Consider the following 23756-nt stretch of genomic DNA (forward strand, 5'->3'; position numbering starts at 1 on the left):
GGGTTCTATTGATTAGATATGTTGCTGTCAATACACAATCTCCCCAAAAATGAAATGGGGGATTTTCTTGAAAACACAAGGCTCGTGCTATGTACAAAATCGTTATATCCTCGCGTTTCACACGTCCATTCTGTTGAGGTGTGGCAACAGAAGAAGTTTCATGCATGATCCCTTCTTTTTGAGTGAAGCACTTGAAATCAGAGTTAGTTAACTTTGTCCCATTGCGACTCATAATCCTCTTGATATGCATATTAAATTCCCTTTTGATTAGATTTCTAAAACTAATCAAATATTGTAAAGTATTTGGCTTGTGCTTCATTAATATACCCATGTGCCACAAGTGTAGACATCTACAATGGTTAGAAATTTATGGAATTCATTGTTTGTGGCAGTATGGTATTTCCCCCATAAGTCACATTGAATCAATTCAAAAAGTACTTCAGCTTTATTAATACTTAAAGGGAAATGGTTTCTACATTGTTTTTCCTTGTGGCATACATCACAACAGTTTTCTCTATCAATATTGAATTTGACTAAATGTGAAATATGTTGAAGAACTTGATTTGAGGAATGTATCATTGATGTGCCATAAGGTCGCCATGTCCTTCTTAGTTGCACACGTGAAGGCTTGTTGATATTTCTTTGTGAACACATATACCCCTTCATGCAGGTCACCTGATCCAATCTTCCTCTTTGAGGTTTGGTCCTACATTGTGCAAGAATTTCACAGGCGAGGTAACGAAGGGCGTCATAAAAAGTGCACACTTTACCTCTCGGTTTTTAAAAAACCGACGGGTATGTGTAAAGATCACGAGTTTGATCCCCAGGGAGACCTTTTTGGAATTTTGAAATGGAGAAAACATGTGTCCCCTTGATTTTGTCATTTCACGACAGATATACCTATTTATTAAATCTAATGTGTATTTCTTATTTCACTAAACTATATACTAAACATGTAACTTCTCAAAATTGGTTAGGAAAATATTTATATGAACAACAATGTTATATTTGAAGAACAAATTACGTTGATAAGCGATTTTAAAGCATTCTTTAACTCAACATCCATCTCACGTTCGTTTATAGTTAAAATCTATCAATGTTTTAAGTTCTTTATTAAACATTTCCTTTTATACTAATTCATTCTTTAAAGCATTATATTTTATGCTTTAAAAAAGTAAAAAAATATGGAAGAAAGTTGAACGAAATCTAGAAGTATTGGAAAGAATTTAACGATAAAACAACATGAGATGAATGATGAGTTGTAGAATGCTAGAAAATCATTAATCGATGTAAGATAAGGTTGAGATACAACATAATTTTTCATATGATTATTTTCAAAATTAATTTAATAAATTATTTGTTCAAAGAGGGGTTAATGAACCAAACAATCCACATTATATATAACTAGCGTTCAGACGGGCACTCTCGTGCCCGTCTGCCCGCTTTTTTTAATGTGCACAGCAGAGACAAATAAGTGTCAGTTTTTCTTTTTATGAGGTTTCTATTGTAGGTCGCATTAAAAATAATATTATTACATTTTGAAAATGGTAAACAAAGATATTCAAAATTATATCGAAGCATGCAAAATACTATTGATACTATGTAATCAATGACGTTCTTTAAGAGGAATGCCGAACATGAAATCTTTATTCGAAGTATTTTTTTTTCCTGCAATTGTTTTCCGTAGTAAAGAAAAAATGTAAGATTCTCAAATTAGAATTTTTTTTAGAGAAAAAGATAGTAAAATTAATAGTAAGTAGTGTAATATAATTTTTTTTACCTTATAAAGATTCGAATCAATTATTCGTACATCCCTTTATCAATGCGCTATTGAGATTTAAAAAACTACAAAGACATGACGAAATCTCATATCATCAAAGAAATACATTTAAAACATTTGACTCGCTTGAATATAATATGGGTTATTGTGACAAAAAAATGTATACCTGGAGAATGAAAATACTTTGTTTTAGTTTATATTTGGTAGAACAACAACTATGACTTGTTTATGAATTACTTTGATTTTAGAACACGTGCACGTTTGTCCGCTTTTTTTTATTACGCTAACGCATGAAAATATTAACAACGTCTTTTTTTATAAGTTTGATTTTAATATAAATTACTTATATGATAAAAAATATGATATTTATTCATATGCATATTATATTTTATTTATAATATATAATATTTGCGCATTAAATTTTGTTTGAATTGAGAAAATTGCAGTGTGACGTGACTTTACTTAACCGTTTTTTTCAAGCAAATCAATAAATAACTCAATGTATAAACTTAAATTCTTCTTTAATGTTTTTGAATTTGAGTTCTTTAATGTTTTTGGTATGAGGATGTAATGCACAATACATACACATGGAAACAATTAAACTTCTCTTCAACAACAGAGTACTATATTTTTTGTGTAGTCACCATCTTCTCCGTTCAATTTTTCTTCCCTAGTTAAAACTCTTGTCGTAGTCTGTAAAACATCCCTGAATAAAATCACATACAACTGTCCATGACTAAAAACATGTCGTGAAAGATATATCCCAACATTTGGAATGGTTCGTCCTTGTGATTTACTTATTGTAATAGCAAAACTTAGTCCCACAGGAAACTGCTTTCTACTAAGGACAAAAGACAACCCATCACTTGCAGATGTTTTTATTTTAATTCTGGGCAAAAAAGCTCATTTTCCTGCATTGTTTCCTGCCAAGATTTCCACATCCAACATATTCATAAATAAACCACGACATAATAACCGCGTCTCATTACACAATCCATATCTAGGATCTAGATTCCGTAACAACATCAATGGTGCACCCTTTTTTTATCTTTAGAATATGTGGTGGAAAACTACCTTGTATAATTGAGTTTAAGAATTCTTGCTGGTATAAATTATGATTATCACATCTTTAGAATATGTTCTTCTCCTGGAAAATGGTCGATAATCATATCATTCAATTTCTGGACATCATCATTTGGTCGTGTCAAAATAGCTCTTTGTACCATATATGGGGCATGCCAACCATGCAATTCTAAATTAGGAAAAAGATGTTGGATAAGTACTTGTATGGAATGTTCACTGTCCCATGGGATTGCAATCTGTGAATGTAATCTCACCATATCATCTGCTTTGGTAGGTTCAACACCATGACCAATACGAATAAGAAATTCTGCAAACTCTTGATCATGCAATGATTGCATATTTTGATGCAAACGCAAAATCTTAGTATGATCCCATAAATGAGACTGAACAATACATGCTGAAATCATTTGTGCCTTAGTACCTTTTCTTACAACAGGAAGAACTTGACAAAAAACTCCCCCCATGATCAGAACTTTTCCACCAAATGGAGCATTGTTGCTATAAATGTCTTGTAATGATAGATCCAAGGCTTCCAAACAGTTTTTGTTTGTCATTGGTGCTTCATCCCAAATTATTGCGGCAACAACTCTAATGAGATTTGCAAGATCTTTTTGCTTTTGAATACTACAAATGAAACTCGGTTGTATATCAATAGGTATCTTAAATCGAGAATGTGCAGTCCTACCACCGAGCAATAATATTGGGTTGGAACATTATGCTAATGTTTCATCTTACATGTTGGCTAATGTTTATGATGACATAATTATTTAGATTCCAACTTTTTGAGAATTATAATTATTTTATTAAAAATTATCATAAACATTATTCAAAAGAATCATTCCATTATAAACATTAGTAATTACTAAAACTTCCAGGCGTGAAATTATGCTAATTACCCAAAGAATGATCCGAGCATATTGATAATTACTCCAAAAAATTATGCTATAAATTAGGCTATGATAAACATTATTAAAAAAACTGAACATGAATAGAACAATTAAGTTATGATTTTTCAAAAACACATTCTAAAATAAACACAAATAGATATAAACAGACTTTTTTACACAAATAAATATATTTCACCTGCCACTTATTTTCTTGACATTATAATTAAGAGTTGAGGTTAGCAAAAAATGAAAAAACTATACACTTGTAGTAATATTATTGTTATTTTCTAATATGTTAAATAACACCATAAATGATAAGATGATAATTCTTCAAGACATGTTCCTTATATAGAAACTTCATGTAAACATATAATTCTAAATTTCTTTCATTAGTTTTTGGATATTTACATGACATGCAATAAAAAAGAAATGATCATTTACATGATATAAATTAACTAAGATAAAACCTTAAAAAAGATATGCAATAAAAAAGAAATGGTCATTTACATGTTTAGAAAACAAAACTTAAAAAAGGGAGATGATTTTCCGATGCTTTAATTACATGTGCAGTTACTTCATGAAAAAAATGACCAAATAGAAAATTTAAAAATATCAAACTTAACCAAATTCAAAATCGAAATGATTCAAAATGAAAATGACCATTTTCAAAACAAATAAAAATAAATCAAACAGAAAGGAGAAGAATTATAAGAGAGTTCGGGGTTGTTATTCATTTGAAATATATTTTTCTAAGTAAAAGAGATAATAAAAATAATATTTGAAAGACATGAAAAAGAGAAGAAGTTTTAGGGTTTGCCTTCATAGTGGTATATTGCCTTTGTTAATTGTTGAATGAGTAAAACAAAGGATTCCCACTGAGTATACTAAGTGTACTTTTCAAAGAAAATTAATGACGAATTATATTTCAAATATAGATGGAATGATCAGTGTATACTTGGATTAAAGTGTGTTTAGTGGTTATCCTTGGGTATCCTGACAGTGAGTCGTCAAATAATCTCAATTGGAAATGAACAGAAACTGATTATCTCAAGTGTATGCAAAGAACCGAAACGTGGTATGCTTGGGAGTTAGTTAACAGCGACTACCAATTATATTGTAACTGAGTTAAAACTACTATATTTATGTGTGAGATAAAAACAATTTGCCTCAAGGGTAAATATGGAAAATAAATAGGTCATGCCAAAAGGATGTATCCCCTTTATCTATAGGTATAGATAGCCTACTGTTTTTATATAACATTACGTGCCCGTTTGTCCATTTATTTTAGTGTGCACACGCGTCAAAATATAAATGAGTATTTTTTATTTTAATTTACTTCATAAAAGATTTTAATAAGTGTTTCATCAAAGTCTTTGTCTCATTTTCATGTTATTGTTATTGATCTTAGATGTGCTCATGATCTAATTACGTGTGCATTTTTTTAATGGACCTCGGGAAAGTGAAGTGTAATATTTCATTGATTATATGATCTAATATTTTATTTTAATACATGTTATAATATCTAGGAACATATCATCATGTAAACGTTAATTTAAATCAAAGAAAACAACAACAAATATAATAAATGATAAAACATTTAACACAAATTAAAACTAAAATATCGCTATTCATCAGTTTTTTTAAGGTTTATTCTATTTTAAATAATAATATTTTTTTAAGGTTTATTCTATTTCAAATAATAACAACCTTTTGACAACAATTATTTTAAAAGTTTTGAGTAGCTTATGTCATTTTTTAGGACATTTCTTTTTCAATAGGTTTTAATCTAACATTCTTTTGAAAAATTAAACAATAAAACATAAGAGAGTTGAAATTAGAAAACAAAATTAAAAAATATAAATTATAAGTAGAATAATTTACACAATGTTCTTCTTTAAAGATATTAATTTAATGTAGATCTTCTTTACCTTTCTTCTTTTATGATAGCAATTTTTACTAATCTTGTATAACATGAATATTTTCTTAAAATAAAATATATATTTTTACACTACTAAAGAGTTCCCGGGTATTTTTCTTGAAAAATATGAAAAACACATATAATAAATGATGTTAACACGTTTTGCTTTGGCTGACCAATAATGATGGTGATTTAAATATATACACCATTTAGATATAAACAATAATTGTCATGGTGAATTTAGATATAAGAACAAAATTAATTGTCACCATTTTTGTTCATTAAAATATAAATTATCACCATCATTTCCATACAAATTTAGAAACTATCCTAAAATAGACACAAAAATATATAAATCATCATAGAATGCACGTTCAAATAATATATAAACCATCATAAAATATAAATAAACCCACATAATCGAAAATCACCACATGATAAAAAATCATCATCATTATCCCATCAATAATTATTAAGTATTTTTCTGCAATTCATGCACACAAAAAAAGGTTTATACTATAATGATTGTAATTACATAAAACAAATTTAATTTAATTTAATGATTGTAAATAGGATGGAAAAAAAACCACCCATAACTTGAAGCAGTTTTTTTTTTTGCAGTTATTGGATTATTTTTTATTTATTAAAAAGTATATCAAATAATTATTTATTTATTGTAATTACCTAAAAGATAGAGGGTATAATAGGAATCAAAAAGTTGGAATCCCTTTATATATACAGAAATGGTTACTACCGAGACATAATAATATGGTTCCATTATTGCTATAATTGTTTCTTCTCATCCTAATTCTAAAGTGTGGGTAGTTATTGTTGTTGTGATTTTTTATTAAATATAAATTATATAAAGGGCAAAGTTGGAAGAAAAATAAGCCATACCAAAATCCCCTATCCCCTTTATAGATAGTAATAGATAAACTCAACTCGATGGAAAAATATGAGATCTCCACAAAGAACAACAACAACAAAATCAAGAACAACAACGTTAATAACAAAAATCAACAACAAGAAAAACAACAACATCAACAACAACAACATTAAGAACAACAACGTCAATAAACAACCTCTAGGGTTTAGGGTCTCAACAACAACAAAAACAACATCGACAGAAACAACATCAATAACAACAACAAAATTAACATGAAAAACTCTAGGATTTTGGATCTCAACAACAACAACAACAACATGAGTAGTGATGTTTGATGAATCAGGTATCTGAAGAAGAAGTAAAAGAGAATGACTTTGGATCTCTGAAAAAGAAACGAGAGCGTTAAACACATAACATCTTCGTATTGAAGATGATATGTATTAGGGTGACTTTTGTGTTCTTTAGACAAGTGAAGTTGAAAGCTACAAGTTAAATATATATATATATATATATATATATATATATATATATATATATATATATATATATATATATATATATATATATATATATATATATATATATATATATATAAAAGAAACATATTCACCTCGGTTGGAAAGAAAACCGAGGTGAAAAGTGGCATAATTTTACACTCCAAAATAAAATATTTAAGAAGGTGTCACTTTCAATTAGATAAGAACATAAAATGAAGCTGTTGAGATTTGAAGCATGTACAATGAATAAATTTATCCCTCGATTTTCTAAATAACCGATGGAATATTGTATATATTTTTATTAACAAATAAAAAATAATGCGTTCAGGAATTATACCTCGATTTTTCGATACGTGAGATAAAATTGTTGTCATAAAATATATTATTTGTAATAATAGAGATCAAATAGTGGAGCATAAACTCCAAAGATTAGGAAGTTAAATATGAAAACTAGGAAGGGAGTTAGCATCCATCCAAGACTCATTTTCTTAAATAATAAGTCTCTTAAGGGCCCATTTTTTTGGTTTAGCCAGGCCACTTACATTCCAAAATATGAACTTCATTGACATGATTTGGAAGTCACAACCTTATAATTGGTACTATGTTTAGACTTGCTGAAGGCAACAACTTTATTTATTTATTTGAAATAACAAGATTAAATTGTTGATTACTTTCCACATGTAGAACATATAAATAATTGGATTCATCTTTCTCAAACTTTACCATATTGGACCATGATTCATTCAAAAAATCATTATCTCTTTGAACTATTGAAGTAAACAAAATTAACCCATAAATGATTAGGATCAAAGTTCTTTTCTAGGTGTTCTTCATGATCTTGTAGAGTGGCGGATATATACAAAAATCCATAGTTGATAGAGCTAAGAGTGTCATAAGAGTTCACCAGATTCATGTTTGGAATGCAAACGGATGACTCTATCAGCTCCTTCCAAGGTTTCAAGAATAACATGATCTATGCTATGTGATTCATTTGATATTTGGGTAACATATTGTGACACACACTTTTAGTGACGACTTATTTTTTGTCATTAAATAATACTTTTAGCTACAGTTTTGTTACCTACATTGCCTAATTGTTATTTCAATATTTGCATTCTTGTTAACAATGGAATTAGGCATGGCAACATAACCCATACCCGTGGGTACCCACCCGAACCCGCCCCGAAGTTGACGGGGAAAATCCGCTTTGACTGGGTTTGGGTTTGGGTTTGGGTTTTCCCCGATTATAAAATACAGGGACGGGTCGGGTAATGGGGACACTAGTACCCACCCTGAACCCGCCCCCGAACCCGCCCCGTTTATTTTATTATGTACATTATTATTATTTTTTGATAATTTAGAATATTAAATACGTGGTTAAAGTTTTGATATTTTAATTTAAATTTATTATTTAAAATATTTGAAATGTATGTATGAAATTTTTTTAGATTGTTTTATTTTATTATTTGTAATGTAATTTTATTTTGGAAAAAATAAATATTTCTATTTAAAAAAATGATTTCATTAAATGAATGGTGGCGGGGCAGGGATACCCGAACCCAACCCAAACCCGTTTGCGACGGGTTTGGGTTTTGATTCTCCATCCCCGTTTGGGTTTGGGGCGGGGAACAGGGATTGTTTTTGGATTCGGGTTTGGGTTTGGGGGAGGTAAAAATCGTCCCCGACCCGCCCCGTTGCCATGCCTAAATGGAATTGTTGTATTAGTATTAATGCTGAGATTAAGAGAATATGTTTTTTCTTGTCAACTGATTGCTTATGTTTTCTATCTTGCACAGGTTTATGGATTCTCATGGGTTGTGTTGGCAGTGTTAATATCTAAATATCTCTTTGCTTGTTACTAGATAGGAGATGCGAATATGATGCTGACATTGTAGATGACTAAGAGGCTTTACATATTAATGATTTTTTGATTTTATTTGTTAGAGAAATTAATAGTTAAATCAGTCAAATTATGATAACTCTGGACTAACGAATATGGTTTTCCTCCTGCCGTTGTTTTAGTCAAATAAGTCAAATGTTTCTTAATTTTTTACCTCCTCCGTTTTTTATTATAAGCCATTTTTTATTTTTCACACGTATTAAGAAATGTAATAATTATTGTATGAAAAAGATAAATTATGAAGGGTTTTACAAAATTGTCCTTCATTAATGGTATTGAAAAGATAAATTAACATAATTGAAAGGAGAGAGAATAATAAATATTTAAGGGTATAATAGGAAAAATAACATTAATGAATCATTGGTATTTAAAACGACTTATATTGTGGTACAAAATATTTTTTCAAAGAGACTTATAATAAAAAACGGAGGTAGTATTTATTTAGTTAAATTAGTTTTCTATTTATTCAAATTGAATGACTGAATTGACTATTATACTTGTTGAGGACTTGTATTGACCCATTCAGAATTTTTAAATGACTTAATATAATTACTATAATTTCTATTATAATTTTGAACAAAGTTACATATATTAAGATTAACTTGACAATTTAGTCAATGTTCAGTTGACTGGTATATTATAGAAATTTTTCTAATGACACTTATACTTTGGATTCTAGATGCTTGTTGCAGTTGTTCATCACTTGATTTAAATTCAATCAGAAAATACTCTGCCATACATGCTCTGAATTTTTTTTCCTGATGTTTCAGAATTATGGTTTCCCCTACTTCAAAGGTTGTCTACTTCAAAGGTATATTATGGCACTCATATGCCCCATATCAGTTGACTATCCTAGACAATTGATGATCCCATGCCTCATGCGTAGTATACACCTATGTTGTACTTACTTTGACTAATATACCATATTAAAGGTTGTGATATAAGATCCCTCTGATTATGATCAGACGCACCCCAGAAAGGGTTAACCGTTGACTCTGTCTTGTGATCCCTCCCTCCAGTGTGGGCTTCAAACCAAATAGGCCCTTAGCTCCCTTACTTTTCACACCCTCCTTTCCCAAGCCCATTACTATTTGAACATGGCATGCTCTATTTATTTAATTTAATTAGTTTAACTTATTTTCTTAATAAATAATATTATAAATTAATAATTAATAATTACCACCTAGACAATAATTAATTAAAATAATTATTTTTCATAATCAAGGGTTTATTTCATTTTATCTTAAATTACAAAAAGTACAAAAATATGTTTTAATAATTAGAGTTTATTAGTATAATTTTAGGATTAATTTTAGGGTTAATTTTTGGGACATTATTAAGGATAATTAGGGTCCAATCAAGATAATACTAATTTTTCTACATAATTATGTTTAATATCTCAAATACAATTAATTATGTATATAGTTATATCATTTAATTTAATTTCTAATTAAATTAATTATAATATTTTTGCAATTAACAAATTAACTAAATTCAACTCCACACATTCAAATCTTAAGTCATTTTCCCTTGTGCATTGATGCATTTGCAAAATCAAACCTTTCTCAGCCCCTGATGCGGTGAGAACTTTCAATAATCTAAAAACAACCAAAACAAACAAACATTTTTTAGATGAACTACGATGCTCTGATCCTTCAACAAACTTGAAGGTACGTAGGCATAAAATTGTAACGCTCTAGCGAGTACAATAAGAAAAAACGTTTTCTTTGTTCTTCTTTTCAATCAAACTTTCTTTTAATAATGACCTATCCCTTGTAAATAAATAAGTCAAGAAAGATTAGTAACATAAGCAAACATTCCCATTAGGAAAAAACATTAACCCTATATTTAGAGAAGGATCTCATTGAGTACAATAGAGGTGATGGGTGTCTAATACCCTTCCCTTACTTAACAGACTCCCGAACATTAGTCTCTCACCTTTAACTTTATGTTTTATCATTATTTCCATGTTCCTTATGAACAAATAAAGGACGATGGTGACTCTGTAAAGTTTCTAACCGCGACAACAATTTTTGGTTACTATTCAAATAAATTGAATGTTATTATTATTTTTTGTCATTTCAAATATGTAACTCTTTTGAACCTTAACATCATTCCTTCTATGAAGATGTTAAAGATTTAAAAAACCATAATGAATGTATGCATGAATTGTAGATGTATGACAATAAAGCAATGAACTCATTATTCAAAACAAAAACCCTAATGAACTAAAAAATATGAAAAAACAAAAGATCAATCATGCAATGAAATGCTAATGAGACCTTACTTGTCTTGACATGGAATTCAAGATTTGACCATTCAAATGATCAGATGAAAAGTACACGTTTTTTACTTTATACACCAAATCAATGACTAAATGAAATTATCAATATGTAATGATGCAAATGAGATACTAATGAATCATGTGCAGATGAATGAATGCATATGAATGACTTTAGGTGGGGAAAATTTTAGGGGATGACCCTAACAAATAAGAATTCCATAATTAAGCGTGCTTGACTTGGACTATCATTTGTATGGGTGACCTTTTGGAAAGTTTACCATAAAGTGTGTGAGTGAGGACAACGTATGCTGAAAAGATCTGTGTTGGTTTGTAGGGTCAGTCGATAATCCTAACAGAAGTCTTAGGCTTTACAAATGGTATCAAATACAAACCTCATCTAGTACAATGTGGTTCGGGGATGAACCAAGCAGAAGCTAGTGGGCATGTAACACATGAGGTCGAAGAGGGTGGAGAATAGATGAAACACTTGAGGCCGAAGAGGGCCGAGAATGGTCGTTGAATTCCCATCAGAATGTGAGGAACATTGAGGCTATCATAATAGTTACTTTAAACAATTATTGTTGTATGTTTCATCCTATCACAAGGGTGATTTGAAACAACCGTTATTGTATGTCTTTTAATAAAATAAAAATATACAGCGGTAGAACAACAACAACAACAACAACAAGAACAAAAACAAGAACAACAAGAATAACAAGAAAGACAATAACTACAACAAGAACAACAATAACAACAACAATAATAACAAGAACAAGAACAACAACAATAATAACAATAACAACAACAAGAACAATACTAAGAACAACAACAACAAAAAGAACAAGAACAACAACAAATAACATTGCTAACTTGAATCCATGTTCTCCTTGTCTCATTCAAGTTATAGAAGACGTGATAAAGTTCTGAAATTTGTTAATGAAAGAAATGATGTTTTCGAGTTTTGTTTATGGAAGAAATGATGTTTTTGAGTCTAGTTTAATGGAGAAATAGAGTGTAGTAAATGATAGATGATGTTTGGAGACAGAAGATGAAGTTCGTCTAAGTTGGAAGTTCATCTAACTTTTAGGTTTCACGTCGATCATTAATGGTAGTGTCTTGAGCGTTGATACAAACTAAAAGGACGGTAAAGATTTGTTTAAGGAAGATGAAGAAACTCAATAAACACGCTTATATTTCCCCATGAACCTTAGTGTCTTTTCACCACGGTTGGAAGTTCCAACTGTAGTAAAAAGTGTCTTAAAAATAAATAAAAACAAAACCGTAGGTGCTAGGATTCGAACTCATTACCATGTGCCACTTTTCACCATGGTTGAAAGTTTAAACCATGGTAAAAAGTGGCTTAAAAATAAATAAAAAACAAAAGTGTGGGTGCTAGGATTCGAACACATGACCATGCGCCACTTTTCACCACAGTTGGAAGTTCCAACCATGGTAAAAAGTGACATAGAAAACAAAACTATAGGTGCTAGGATTCGAACTCATAATTAGACGCCACTTTTTACCATGGTTGGAAGTTCCAACCGTTGTGAGAAGCGGCCTAAAAATGAAAATAAAAGGAAAACGACTAAATGAATAGATTCTACCACAATGGATACATTGACTGAGGGGAAATGGCATTACAAAAGGTACTTTTTGTAGTAGTGTTTGATCAAAGGTAATTTTACTTTGAGGTCCACATGGCGCCTCCACGCCCGTTTGATCACAACTTAACGGGACCATGTGCAAGCGTCCCTGAACAACACTCTCTAACATCCCAAACCGCAAAAACTTATAAATAAAGCATTACTCGACAATTTAAGATGTCACCAACGACAATCTTTCGACAACACATCAAATCATTTGAAACTACGCAACGGAAAACATTTCATAAATAAATTTATAAACTTCAAATGAATAAATTCAACACCGTCATCAAACCATAACAACTCCCCTTCGCAATGTTACACGACCAGAGCACTAAAAACCACTAAAGTATTATAAAATGGATAAATAAAAGCGAATAGTAGCTCCAACAAGCCACCTTCCAACACACAGAAACAAGTATTACTCATGAGTATCTGGAAGATGTCCATAGTGGACAACATAAAGCAAAGGGGGTGATAAAAACCATTCAATATAAACAATGTAAAGAATGTAAAGGTGGAGAACATACAACTAGCACACATTCATTACACAATCAACAATAACATAGTCGCACACCCATTTATAACAATAAGCACATATATGTATATGGAATATGACTGATGACTGATGACACAACGTGACACTTATGCATGTGGTATCATTTATGGAAACTACAGGTCCATCTCGCTCTTGAATTCCCACCATAGGACCTAACAACACAAGAAAATTGGAAAATTGCGACGATTCATTTTAGTAGGTTACAAAGGTTAGAACAGCCACAATTTGCATGTTACGACGATTGCAACTTCGTCCCTGAAATGTGCATCATGAGGCTGTATTGCGACGATTTATTTTAGTTATTCTTAAATAAAATATTTTTAAATATAGTATTTTTAAATATAGTGTTTTTTTTCTTTAAATTATTTCTACTAAATTATTTTTATTTATGGTATTTTTTTAAAAATTATTTCTTTATCTTTTTATTTGATTTTCTTATCACTTTTTAACATAGTAAAACTAATTCCAATAAAAAACATGTAATATCAAATAAGCATCATTATATAAAAAAATGTGAGTTCCATAATCATGTCATGTAGTAAAAAAAATCAAAAAACATATCAAATCTTAATCTTATAATAATAAGTATCATAATGCCAAAAAACCAAAAATAGTTCAGTGAATATATTATATACCAACCAACCAGCATCAACCTCGACAAATAAAATAAAAGAATAAGACTACATCTAAATAGGAAAATAAGTTTTTGTTAGACTAAGGAGCCAAGTGATCTATTTTTTTTAAAAACCAATTGAGACATAGAAGTATAAAAAAAGAAAGAAAACTAAACTAGATTATACTTTCAGGAACCTCAATTAAAATGGCACCGCCAATCTATGAGACATCAAGAGTAATAGTAAGTGTGTTAGGAACTTAAGAAACAAAAAAAAACTAAAATTTCATTTCTTTCTAGGGCAATATTGTACAACTTAATTTATATAATGGTGCAAGCTGGGATCAACATAACTAAACACAGCCTGCACATCAAATATGCTAGAGAAGTTGAAATTTTAATTTAAAAAGAAAAAAAACTAACAATACTAAGTGTGTTAGTAACTTATACTATGGGACTTCAAAGATCATAAAAGTATATAACTTCTTCATGAATTAACAACATATGATGTAGAAATCTAAACAAACAATCTCCAAATAATCTTCTACAAAATCAGTCAATAAATAATATCATAAGTTAAACAAAGATTCTGCCACTTTCCACACAATTTTGATGTGAGGACTTAATAAAAAATCTGTTACATAAATTGGTAGTGATAAAAAATTGAACATTAACAGAAAGAAGAAATTATGTTACCAGCAAGGTAAGAACTTGGTGATTATAGTTGTTTAAACATGAAATTGGATATAAAATTCAGCAACCTAACAGAAAAACCAGAAATTAGTTCAATGTAGATAGAATGTAGTAAAGAGTTCTCATATTCTTTTACTTTAGTAGCTTTAGTCTCAGGTTGAGCTTCTACCATGACAATTTCAATACCAACTTGTATAGCTAAAAAAATTTCCAGTTCATTAATTATCACCTGTAAAAATTATGCTTATGATTTTCATGGATTTTAGAATTGAAACAACTTCTTTTGCATTAGGTTTCAATGCATCAAACACATCCAGAACTAATCTCTTTCTATAATCTCCGTATTAATCTATTGCTTTTGTTTGGAAAATATCAAAAATAGTTTAAGATATACTTTTCCATATTAGTACAATCACTAATAAGAACAAGAAAATAATAATATATGATAAATAACTATTGTCCAAGAACAACAATAGCAATTAATGAGGCCACAACAACTTTGCTGTAACTTTGTTGCCTGTGCTGATAGTGTTTTCAATTTCAGAGAAAATGGAATACGATTCATATTTTGGGGAAGAGGAAGGGGTCTCAAGAACCGAGGGAAATTAATATTTTATGGTAAAAATGCTTGAACGAATGGGTGTGAGGGTGGTTACAGAAGCGTCGCGGGATTTGGAATGTTAGTGGTATGAGGGCAGTTACGGAATTGTCACAGGATTACTTTTGAAATAGCGTTCTCTTTATTTGAAGAAATTAGTTGAGGCGGTTACTCATACCCCACTATGCCAAATAAGGGAAAAGAGGACGCTTATTTTGGCCTATAACAGCGCTTTTAAGCGCCCTCTAAAGTGGCGCTGGCATAGGTAAAGACAGCGCTTTGTTTTCCTGGAGAAAGCACTGTCTAAAGTGGCCCTTTAAGGGCCACATTATAGTGCGCTTTCAGAAAAAAACGCCCTCTGGAGTGGTCCATAAAGGGACACCTTAGAGGGCGCTTTCTGGAAAAAGCGCCCTCTAAAGTTGTCAATGTAAAGTGTTTAGAGGGCGCTTTCTGGAAAAAGCGCCCTCTAACACTAGTGCAGAAAGAAGATTTTACACCCGTTTTTTATACATATTACACCCGTTATGATAGGGTGTAAATTCAAAGGGTGAGATATGTATGAAGAATTTACACCCGTTTTAAAACGGGTGTAAAAAGAGAATATATTACACCCTATTTTAGATTTAAAAAAAGGGTGTAATTGGTAGATATATACATTAAATTTTAAGACATTTACACCCTATTTAATATAAAACGGGTGTAAATTGTCACCTATTACACCCTGTTTTAGATAAAAAAAGGTGTAATTGGTAGATATATACATTGAATTTTAGGACATTTACACCCTATTTAATATAAAACGGGTGTAAATTGTCACCTACATACATTGAAGTTAAACGAATTTACACCCTATTATAATTCAAACGGGTGTAAAATGACAAATATTTACACCCTATTTTTGATATATCAAATGTAAAATATCTTATAATTACATTTAATTTTAACACATTTACACCCTATTTTGTGTATGAAGGGTGTAAAATATCTCAATTTTTTTAAAAATATTTTATTTGAAATTTCATTAAACCAAATATTTTTATATATTCCTGGATATTCAATAAAAAACAAAAATAACCAAAACAAACATTTCTCTAATCTTTAGAATCTTGCACCAAGTCATACATCAACAAAAATTGTATTCATGTAAGAAAAAAATTCAACCACTTTGTTCATGTAACTTGTACCAATAAATCATTCATGGAACAAAAATATATCTATATATAAGTTTTTTTTAATCGCTTCTGTTTTGTCATTAAATCTTTCTTTTCCTGGTTCTCTTGCTCTTCAACCTTTTGCAAAAAGAATTGAGCCCAAAGTTGTCGGATGTGATCAATTGACTCTTTTTCATATGATGAGGTGTCTGTGAATATCTGCAAGTTCAAACATATAATAAATTAAACAACTACATGTTAAAACAATAATTTACATGTTTTTCATTAAATATATGTAATATAAAATACCTCATTGAATCTTTCAACAATACAAGCATCAATAATGTCAAACATATTTTTCATGACATAATATCCACATGCCCATCCGTTATCTTGTTGATGCCCCTGCATATAAACTCCTAGTTACATTAAAGCCACCAAAAACAACAACATCACAAACTTTTTTCCTTTTTCACAAAATTTGTACCAACACTAACTTTCTTCACTCGACATAGAAACACATACAATTTTAGTTGGTTCAGAGCATGTACAACTATAATTTTATCACCATAAGTGCAATTCAGTAATAAATATACTACATGTTTATAATGATAACTTACAAATATATCACTTGCAATTATAAAATCGGAATTTTCTTTTTCTTTATCTCATTTATAATAATATAAATAATCAAGATATATGGGCATTTAATACCTCTTTATAAATGGTATCTTTCAAGAACTAAAAAATCAAGCCAACACACCAGTATTCTAAGAAACGACAATATAGTAAAACAAATCTTACCATAATATTCTTCCAATTAGGCTTCTTCTTCTTAATACCTCTTAATAAATGATAACCTTCTAGAGCTCTGATAAAAGAGTTGTCAACGAAGTAAGTTATAAATATAAAGACTATGTGTACAAAAATTTAGTATAAATGATATCTCTCTATTTAGGCTTCTTACCCCTCCAATATGACCTTAATATTTTTCTTAGGAGATCTGTTTAATGAACAAAACCAAAAAATAATATTATCTTCAGGACAAATGACAAACAATTGCCAGTGATTGCTGTAAATTTACAAAAAAAAAGTGTTAGAATCAATAAAATTTAAATATTACAAAATAACATATGAAAAACGATAAAACCTTGAAGGAAACATGTACTTACCTATTTAGCAATGGTCCTAAATAACATTTTTTTGGCTCTCCATCCAACTTATTTTGTATGTATGTTTGAATAACTTCGGCCGGTTTTGTGTGAACTAGTATCCTATTTGGATCGAGAAACCCAAATAGTTTGTTGAAATTCTTGGAGATACACATGCGATGTAGATATCTAAATTTTTGAAACAAATATTAATTATATTTGATACATAAAAAAAATAACTAACAATAGAATATGATACTTACGTGCACCATAAAGACAAGATAGATGTGGATAGCCATTTAATACCGGAAGTTAATTCATTAAGATCCACCCTATCAATAAAAACTGAGAGTTCACTTGTTTCATGATCCAAATCTAGAGAGAATGAATTTTCCTTGAGATTGTTAATCTTTTTGAGGTAATCTTCAGAAGCATCCATTTTTTTAGTTAAATCTTCAGTAGTCATAACCTTTGAGCAACTTCCGTTAGTGCTCGTACCCACAGATTCTACATGCTGTATCAAGTGAACATTAATTAAATTAATTTTTTTCTAATTTTTAGTAGATTAATTGTATCCAGTTACGCATACCTCTTTTATAAACATCTCTTTAGGCCTCTCGGAGCGGAGCTCCAATTGCATCTGTTGTAGGAGTTTCATTCCTTGTTGGATTTGAGCTCTCTCCTCTTGCATCTCTTTTTGCATTTGTTGTTGGAGCTCTGTTCTTTGTTGTTGGAGATGTTTTTGTAATTTATGTTGGAAATCTATATTCATTTTTTGCTCCAAGGCTTGAAGGTGGGCTAGAAGGTCATCTTGAGAGACACCTCCTAAGGTGGAGCGTGAACTTTTTCCATAAAATTTCTTAAAGCCCACACCCCTAGGAGCAGTGCGGATCCGACCAGGGTGTTCATTTATTCCAAGGGCAACAGTCAAGATATCGTCACGCCCTTCAAAGACAATAGTACCTTGTGTATTTTTTTCCACTAACTCTCCCTAAAACATTTAGATACATATAAAAATGATGTAAAATGATTACTAAGTTATGAATGAAATTTAAATTTATCAATAAATCTTTTATTACTTACAATCTTAGATGCTACTAAGTTTGTTGCCTCAGATGTAAAATTTCCCGATGGCTTCTGTCGAGCCATCAACCATGCCTCATATCGCTTTAGTTCGGGAGGGTCAACCATCAAACTTTCATCACCTTTGGCCTCTTCAATCACTTTTTTCCTCCTCTCTTCCATTACGGTGGCCCTAAGTTTTTCATAACCACCACGAGACAAAATATGAGGGTGGATATTCTTTGATGCATGTGTCTTTCCTTTTAGCCTTTTCTCCTATTACAAATAAATCACATTAAACTAAACGTCAAAAACCAAATCAATTTAGATAACATAAAAATAAATCTACAAATTTAACTAACTTGAAAATCTTCTTTTTGTCGAGTCTGGACAAACAAATCCCAATCTTCTTCTTTGATAAATTTATACTTTTCAAATGGAGTTGTATTTCCATGCTTATCTCCTTTCCCAAATATATAGACATTTGAGAGCAATGTCTTAAATTGCTTCAATCGTTCCCCCATATAAACAAACCAATGCTTCCTAAATTCTTTATCAGTGGGGCAAGTGAACTTACACTTCAAAACATAAGGAGTGTTAGTAATTGAAGCAATTATAGATAATAACTTTAAAATAATTAATTAAAAATGCATACCGTGATATCGTCCCATATCACGTCCTTCAACTTATCGCTTATCTTTTTCCATTGCTTTTCATTTATACTAACCTTGCTACGTGCAATGAATGACAAATAACTTTTAAACTTTGCAGCATACTGACCAATGGGTTGGAAGGTATCAGGATCAAAATCAATTTGGTATTTTTCACCATCAGGAAGTTTGGCAATGAAACGTAGCAATGCTGTGACACCTCTAGTCTTCTTTTTTTTTGGTGAAGAGCTAGATGGTTTATCCATAATTCCTGTTTAGAGAGAAAACAATATTAGTCAAAACTAAAATTAAAATGAATAATAAACATAATAACAATTTATTAACTAAAATATAGTTATTAGTAAAATATAGATGGTTTTTCTTGGTTATTTGTTATTATCCTCCAAAATCCCTTCTTGATGATCATAACGAATGGCATAAACATCATCAACTTCATTTTCATCATTAAAATAAGGCCTTTGTGTTGAAAAAGAAGTATTATGATCAATGTCTAGAGTTGAATCTTCATTTTCATCACTATAATTCATGTTTCTTCTTTGGAGGACAACAGACCACCTAGTGTTCGAGGGATCCTTTACATAAAATACTTGTACTGCTTGAGCTGCCATGATAAAAGGTTCATCCTTATATCCTACCTTATCAAGGTCCACCAATGTAAATCCTAATTCATCAGTTTGCACACCATTGTTACTATTAACCCATTTACATTTAAAAATAGGAACTTTAAACTTAACATAATTGAGCTCCCATATCTCTTCTATAACGCCAAAGTAAGCTGTGGATGCCAAGACAGGGTTTTTATCCTTTGAACTAGAAAAGTGCATTGAAGAAGCTGTTATCATTACCCCACTATTTTGCATGGTACTCTTGTCATCCTGTGATTTTGTACAAAAAGAAAACTTATTTATATCGTACCCACTCCAACATAAAACATTAAAGCTAGGCTCGTATGCTAGAAACCTTAATGTATCAGAAGCATTATCATCATTCATAATCTTGGTTTTAAACCATTTTGAGAATGTTCTGTTATGCTCTTTCAACACCCATTTTTCAGTCATACGAGGGTTTTTAGCTTTGACAATGGTTTGATGTGTACTCAAGTATGGATGAACCTCGTCAGTGTTATTCAATATATACAAATGTGCTTGAAAAACTTCCCCTTCGCCCATATGCTTAACCTTTAGACGTGTACCCTTACCGTCACATCTTCCATCATGACGAGACTTGGGTAGTCCTACAGGTTTTGCATCTGACAAATAGTCTGTACAAAATTCAATGGCTTCTTCTGTGATGTACCTTTCAACAATAGATGCTTCAGGACGATAATAATTCTTCACATAGCCTTTCAATATCTTCATGTATCGTTCAAAAGGATACATCCACCTTAAATAAACAGGACCACACAATCTAATCTCTCTAACTAGATGAACAATCAAGTGAACCATGATGTCAAAAAATGAAGGAGGAAAAAACATCTCCAACTGACACAAGATAATAATTGACTCGTTTTCCATCTCGTCCAATTTATCAGGGTCAATCACTTTGTTACAAATATCATTAAAGAATAAGCACAATCTAGTTATGGCATGTCGGACATTTTTTGGCAAGATGCCACGAATAGCCACAGGTAGTAGTTGTTGCATCAAAATGTGGCAATCGTGAGATTTTAAACCAATTAGTTTGAGATCTTGTATTGACACGAGACTTTTGACATTTGAGGAGTATCCATTTGGCACTTTCACACCTTGTAGACACTGGCAAAATTTTCTTTTCTCTTCTTTTGACAATGTATGACACGCCGGTGGCAAATAGGTTTTGTTACCTCTTGGTTGAGGAGCTAACTCCTCTCTTATTTTCATCTTAACCATATCTAAACGAGAATTTAAACCATCTTTGGTCTTACCTTGAATATTAAGAAGTGTTCCGATTACACTATCACACACATTTTTTTCCACATGCATTACATCAATACAATGTCTTACATCAAGACTGGACCAATATGGAAGGTCAAAGAACACTGAACTCTTCTTCCATATATTATTACTTGTAATCTTTTTTTGTTTTTTTCCAAAACTAACACTTATGTTCCTCACCCGATGATAGACTTCTTCTCCAGTTAAGGCCTTTGGGGCAACTTTATACTCCTGATATCCATTAAAAGCCTTTTTCAATCTTCGATATGGGTGATTATGATTAAGAAATCTTCGGTGTCCAAGGTAAACAGTCTTTTTTCCTTTCTCTAATTGATGGTAGCATGTATCTTTTTCACATATAGGGCATGCTTTATGCCCCTTAACTTTATAACCAGACAAGTTACCATAAGCTGGAAAGTCATTGATGGTGCAAAATAACATAGCCCGCAATTTGAAAGTTTCATTTGAAAAACTATCAAATACATCAATTCCTTCATCCCACAACTTTCTTAAGTCATCAATCAACGGGCTTAGATAAACATCTATGTCATTTCCTGGTTGTTTTGGTCCAGAAATCATCATAGATAACATAACATGTTTCCTCTTCATGCACAACCAAGGAGATAAATTTAGATAATCAAGAGAACGGGCCATGAACTATGGTTACTACTTAAACTACCATATGGATTCATTCCATCAGTAGAAAGTCCAAGCCTAAGGTTTCTTGGTTCAATGCCAAAGTCTGGAAATAAAGTATCAACCTTCTTCCATTGCAAAGAGTCGGCTGGATGCCGAATTTTTCCATCACACTTCCTTTCTTCTGCATGCCATCTAATATTCTTCGCATCATTTAAATTACCAAACAATCGCTTAAACCTTGGAATAATTGGAAGGTACCATAACACCTTTGCTGGAGGACCCTTTGTGGTCACATCACAACCTTCATCATCACTCTTCTTCTTATAGCGTGATGTCATGCACTTGGGACATTTTTCTTTCTCTTCATTATCTTTCCAATACAATATGCAGTCATTAGGGCATGCGTGTATTTTCTTATATTCTATACCCATTGGACATAATATCTTTTTTGCCTCATAGGCCCGGTTCGGCAACATGTTTTCTTCCGGTAACATTTCCTTCAACAACTCTAACAATTGTGTGAAGCTTTTATCTGTCCAACTATTAATCGCCTTCAAATTGAACAATCTTAGCACAGCCGACAGTCGTGTGAAGTTTTTACAATTTGGATACAAAGGGATTTTACTGTCATTGCAAAGAGTATCATGTATATTTGCCCGTTGAAAAGAGTCTTGTCCAATATCACGGATCATATCTTCTAGACGATCACCCATCTCTACATCAAACTCTTCTTTAGGAGAGGCCTTTGGCGCGTCAGACAATTCACCATGCCATATCCACTTTGTATAATTTTGACAAATCCCGTTAACTCCTAAGTGTTCCCATACGATGTGAGCCTCTAAAGGTGCAATATTTACACACTTAGCACAAGGACAGTGAAATCTTCCATTACTTTCAGGAAGATTAGTTTCAGCAAATTTCAAAAACTCTAACACTCCTTTCTTATACTCCTCGGATAGGCGATTTTTTTGCATCCAACTACGATCCATAACTATGTAAAGAACAAAAAGAATTGTAGTTAAAAGATGCACTTACAAGTATAATACAACTAGTGTTTCTTATAAATAATACAACTAGTCTTGTGAGGAAACCATAATTTTGATCATAAATGTGTTAAGTTAGTGACAACTAAATTGACAACTAAAAACACAGTTAGCAAACTAATTTTACAAACTCAGAAGCAAAACTAGCGAACAACGCTGAATTATAGCAGAGGAGGACAAAACCAAATCAAATGCAGCAGGTGCACTTAGCAATCTGGTTCGCAATTCTGACAGACTTTGTGGAGACATTGTGTCTAAAGGAGCGGTTCAGGTACGTACACACAACATTTTTGAAAGAACTGACGGTTTTTCTCCATATTTAGCTTCCAAAGTTCTAATGAATATTTAGTTTTGTTGGCATTTGTTAATGAATATTTGTATGATTAATATTTTATTTTGTAGCAGTGAACAAAGTGGATGCTCTGAAGCACTACAAATTTAGCTTAGCATTTGAAAATTCTAATAAGGAGGATTATGTAACTAAAAAATTCTATTTGCAAATGGGTAGTTGTTTGATTTATCTTGTAATGTATCTGACAGTTGACATTGTATATGCACACTACACTTTAGGATGTGACAACGTTAACATCTAAAATTGGAAAAAAGAATTATCCAAATATTGCTAATCATTAAACAACTCCAACCATATTGTGATATAACCTGTGGTTCTTTTACAAAGATTCCCCTTTAATTAGGTAAACAAAACCAATCTAAGTGGCAAAAATCACATTCAAAGAAAAACACCTTTTTTTATTTATTTATTTTTGCTCATTTTCTTTCTATTG

The 23756-nt window shown here is 31.1% G+C and overlaps 5 protein-coding genes across 5 annotated transcripts; all 5 read right to left on the minus strand.

Annotated features, from left to right (window-relative positions):
• Positions 1-2901: 2901 nt before the first annotated feature.
• On the minus strand, positions 2902-3417 carry LOC127081949 (uncharacterized). Its single transcript, XM_051022175.1, has one exon. It carries the CDS (start codon positions 3415-3417, stop codon positions 2902-2904), a length of 516 nt encoding a protein of 171 aa, XP_050878132.1.
• Positions 3418-16485: 13068 nt separating this feature from the next.
• On the minus strand, positions 16486-18485 carry LOC127086225 (uncharacterized). The gene is made up of 7 exons (XM_051026942.1): positions 18233-18485; positions 17907-18157; positions 17665-17832; positions 17460-17564; positions 17297-17363; positions 16802-16897; positions 16486-16711 (listed from the first exon to the last, which is right to left on the minus strand). The coding sequence occupies exons 1-7, from the start codon at positions 18413-18415 to the stop codon at positions 16556-16558; spliced, it is 1026 nt and encodes a 341-aa protein (XP_050882899.1). The 5' UTR covers positions 18416-18485; the 3' UTR covers positions 16486-16555.
• On the minus strand, positions 18442-19621 carry LOC127081950 (uncharacterized). The gene is made up of 5 exons (XM_051022178.1): positions 19361-19621; positions 19068-19283; positions 18727-18981; positions 18515-18634; positions 18442-18468 (listed from the first exon to the last, which is right to left on the minus strand). Exons 1-5 carry the CDS (start codon positions 19619-19621, stop codon positions 18442-18444), a joined length of 879 nt encoding a protein of 292 aa, XP_050878135.1.
• Positions 19622-19741: 120 nt separating this feature from the next.
• On the minus strand, positions 19742-21868 carry LOC127081951 (uncharacterized). The gene has a single exon (XM_051022179.1). The coding sequence runs from the start codon at positions 21866-21868 to the stop codon at positions 19742-19744; it is 2127 nt and encodes a 708-aa protein (XP_050878136.1).
• Positions 21869-21918: 50 nt separating this feature from the next.
• LOC127081952 (uncharacterized) lies at positions 21919-22917 on the minus strand. Its single transcript, XM_051022180.1, has one exon. It carries the CDS (start codon positions 22915-22917, stop codon positions 21919-21921), a length of 999 nt encoding a protein of 332 aa, XP_050878137.1.
• Between the last annotated feature and the right edge of the window lie 839 nt (positions 22918-23756).

The sequence above is a fragment of the Lathyrus oleraceus genome, chromosome 5, assembly GCF_024323335.1.
Source record: "Lathyrus oleraceus cultivar Zhongwan6 chromosome 5, CAAS_Psat_ZW6_1.0, whole genome shotgun sequence".
In the NCBI taxonomy this organism is placed as follows: domain Eukaryota; kingdom Viridiplantae; phylum Streptophyta; class Magnoliopsida; order Fabales; family Fabaceae; genus Lathyrus; species Lathyrus oleraceus.

What these genes read in the sequence shown, in the direction of transcription:
- LOC127081949 (XM_051022175.1), bottom strand. Translation starts at nt 3,417, where the DNA reads ATGACAAACAAAAACTGTTTGGAAGCCTTGGATCTATCATTACAAGAC.
- LOC127086225 (XM_051026942.1), bottom strand. Translation starts at nt 18,415, where the DNA reads ATGAATATAGATTTCCAACATAAATTACAAAAACATCTCCAACAACAA. An exon ending in TTAGGACCATTGCTAAATAG is followed by an intron (nt 17,565 to 17,664) that starts GTAAGTACATGT and finishes GTAAATTTACAG; the next exon opens with CAATCACTGGCAATTGTTTG. An exon ending in CTAATTGGAAGAATATTATG is followed by an intron (nt 16,898 to 17,296) that starts GTAAGATTTGTT and finishes GTTTATATGCAG; the next exon opens with GGGCATCAACAAGATAACGG.
- LOC127081950 (XM_051022178.1), bottom strand. Translation starts at nt 19,621, where the DNA reads ATGGATAAACCATCTAGCTCTTCACCAAAAAAAAAGAAGACTAGAGGT. An exon ending in GACAAAAAGAAGATTTTCAA is followed by an intron (nt 18,982 to 19,067) that starts GTTAGTTAAATT and finishes TATTTGTAATAG; the next exon opens with GAGAAAAGGCTAAAAGGAAA. An exon ending in TCCGCACTGCTCCTAGGGGT is followed by an intron (nt 18,469 to 18,514) that starts GTGGGCTTTAAG and finishes GCTCCACCTTAG; the next exon opens with GAGGTGTCTCTCAAGATGAC.
- LOC127081951 (XM_051022179.1), bottom strand. Translation starts at nt 21,868, where the DNA reads ATGATTTCTGGACCAAAACAACCAGGAAATGACATAGATGTTTATCTA.
- LOC127081952 (XM_051022180.1), bottom strand. Translation starts at nt 22,917, where the DNA reads ATGGATCGTAGTTGGATGCAAAAAAATCGCCTATCCGAGGAGTATAAG.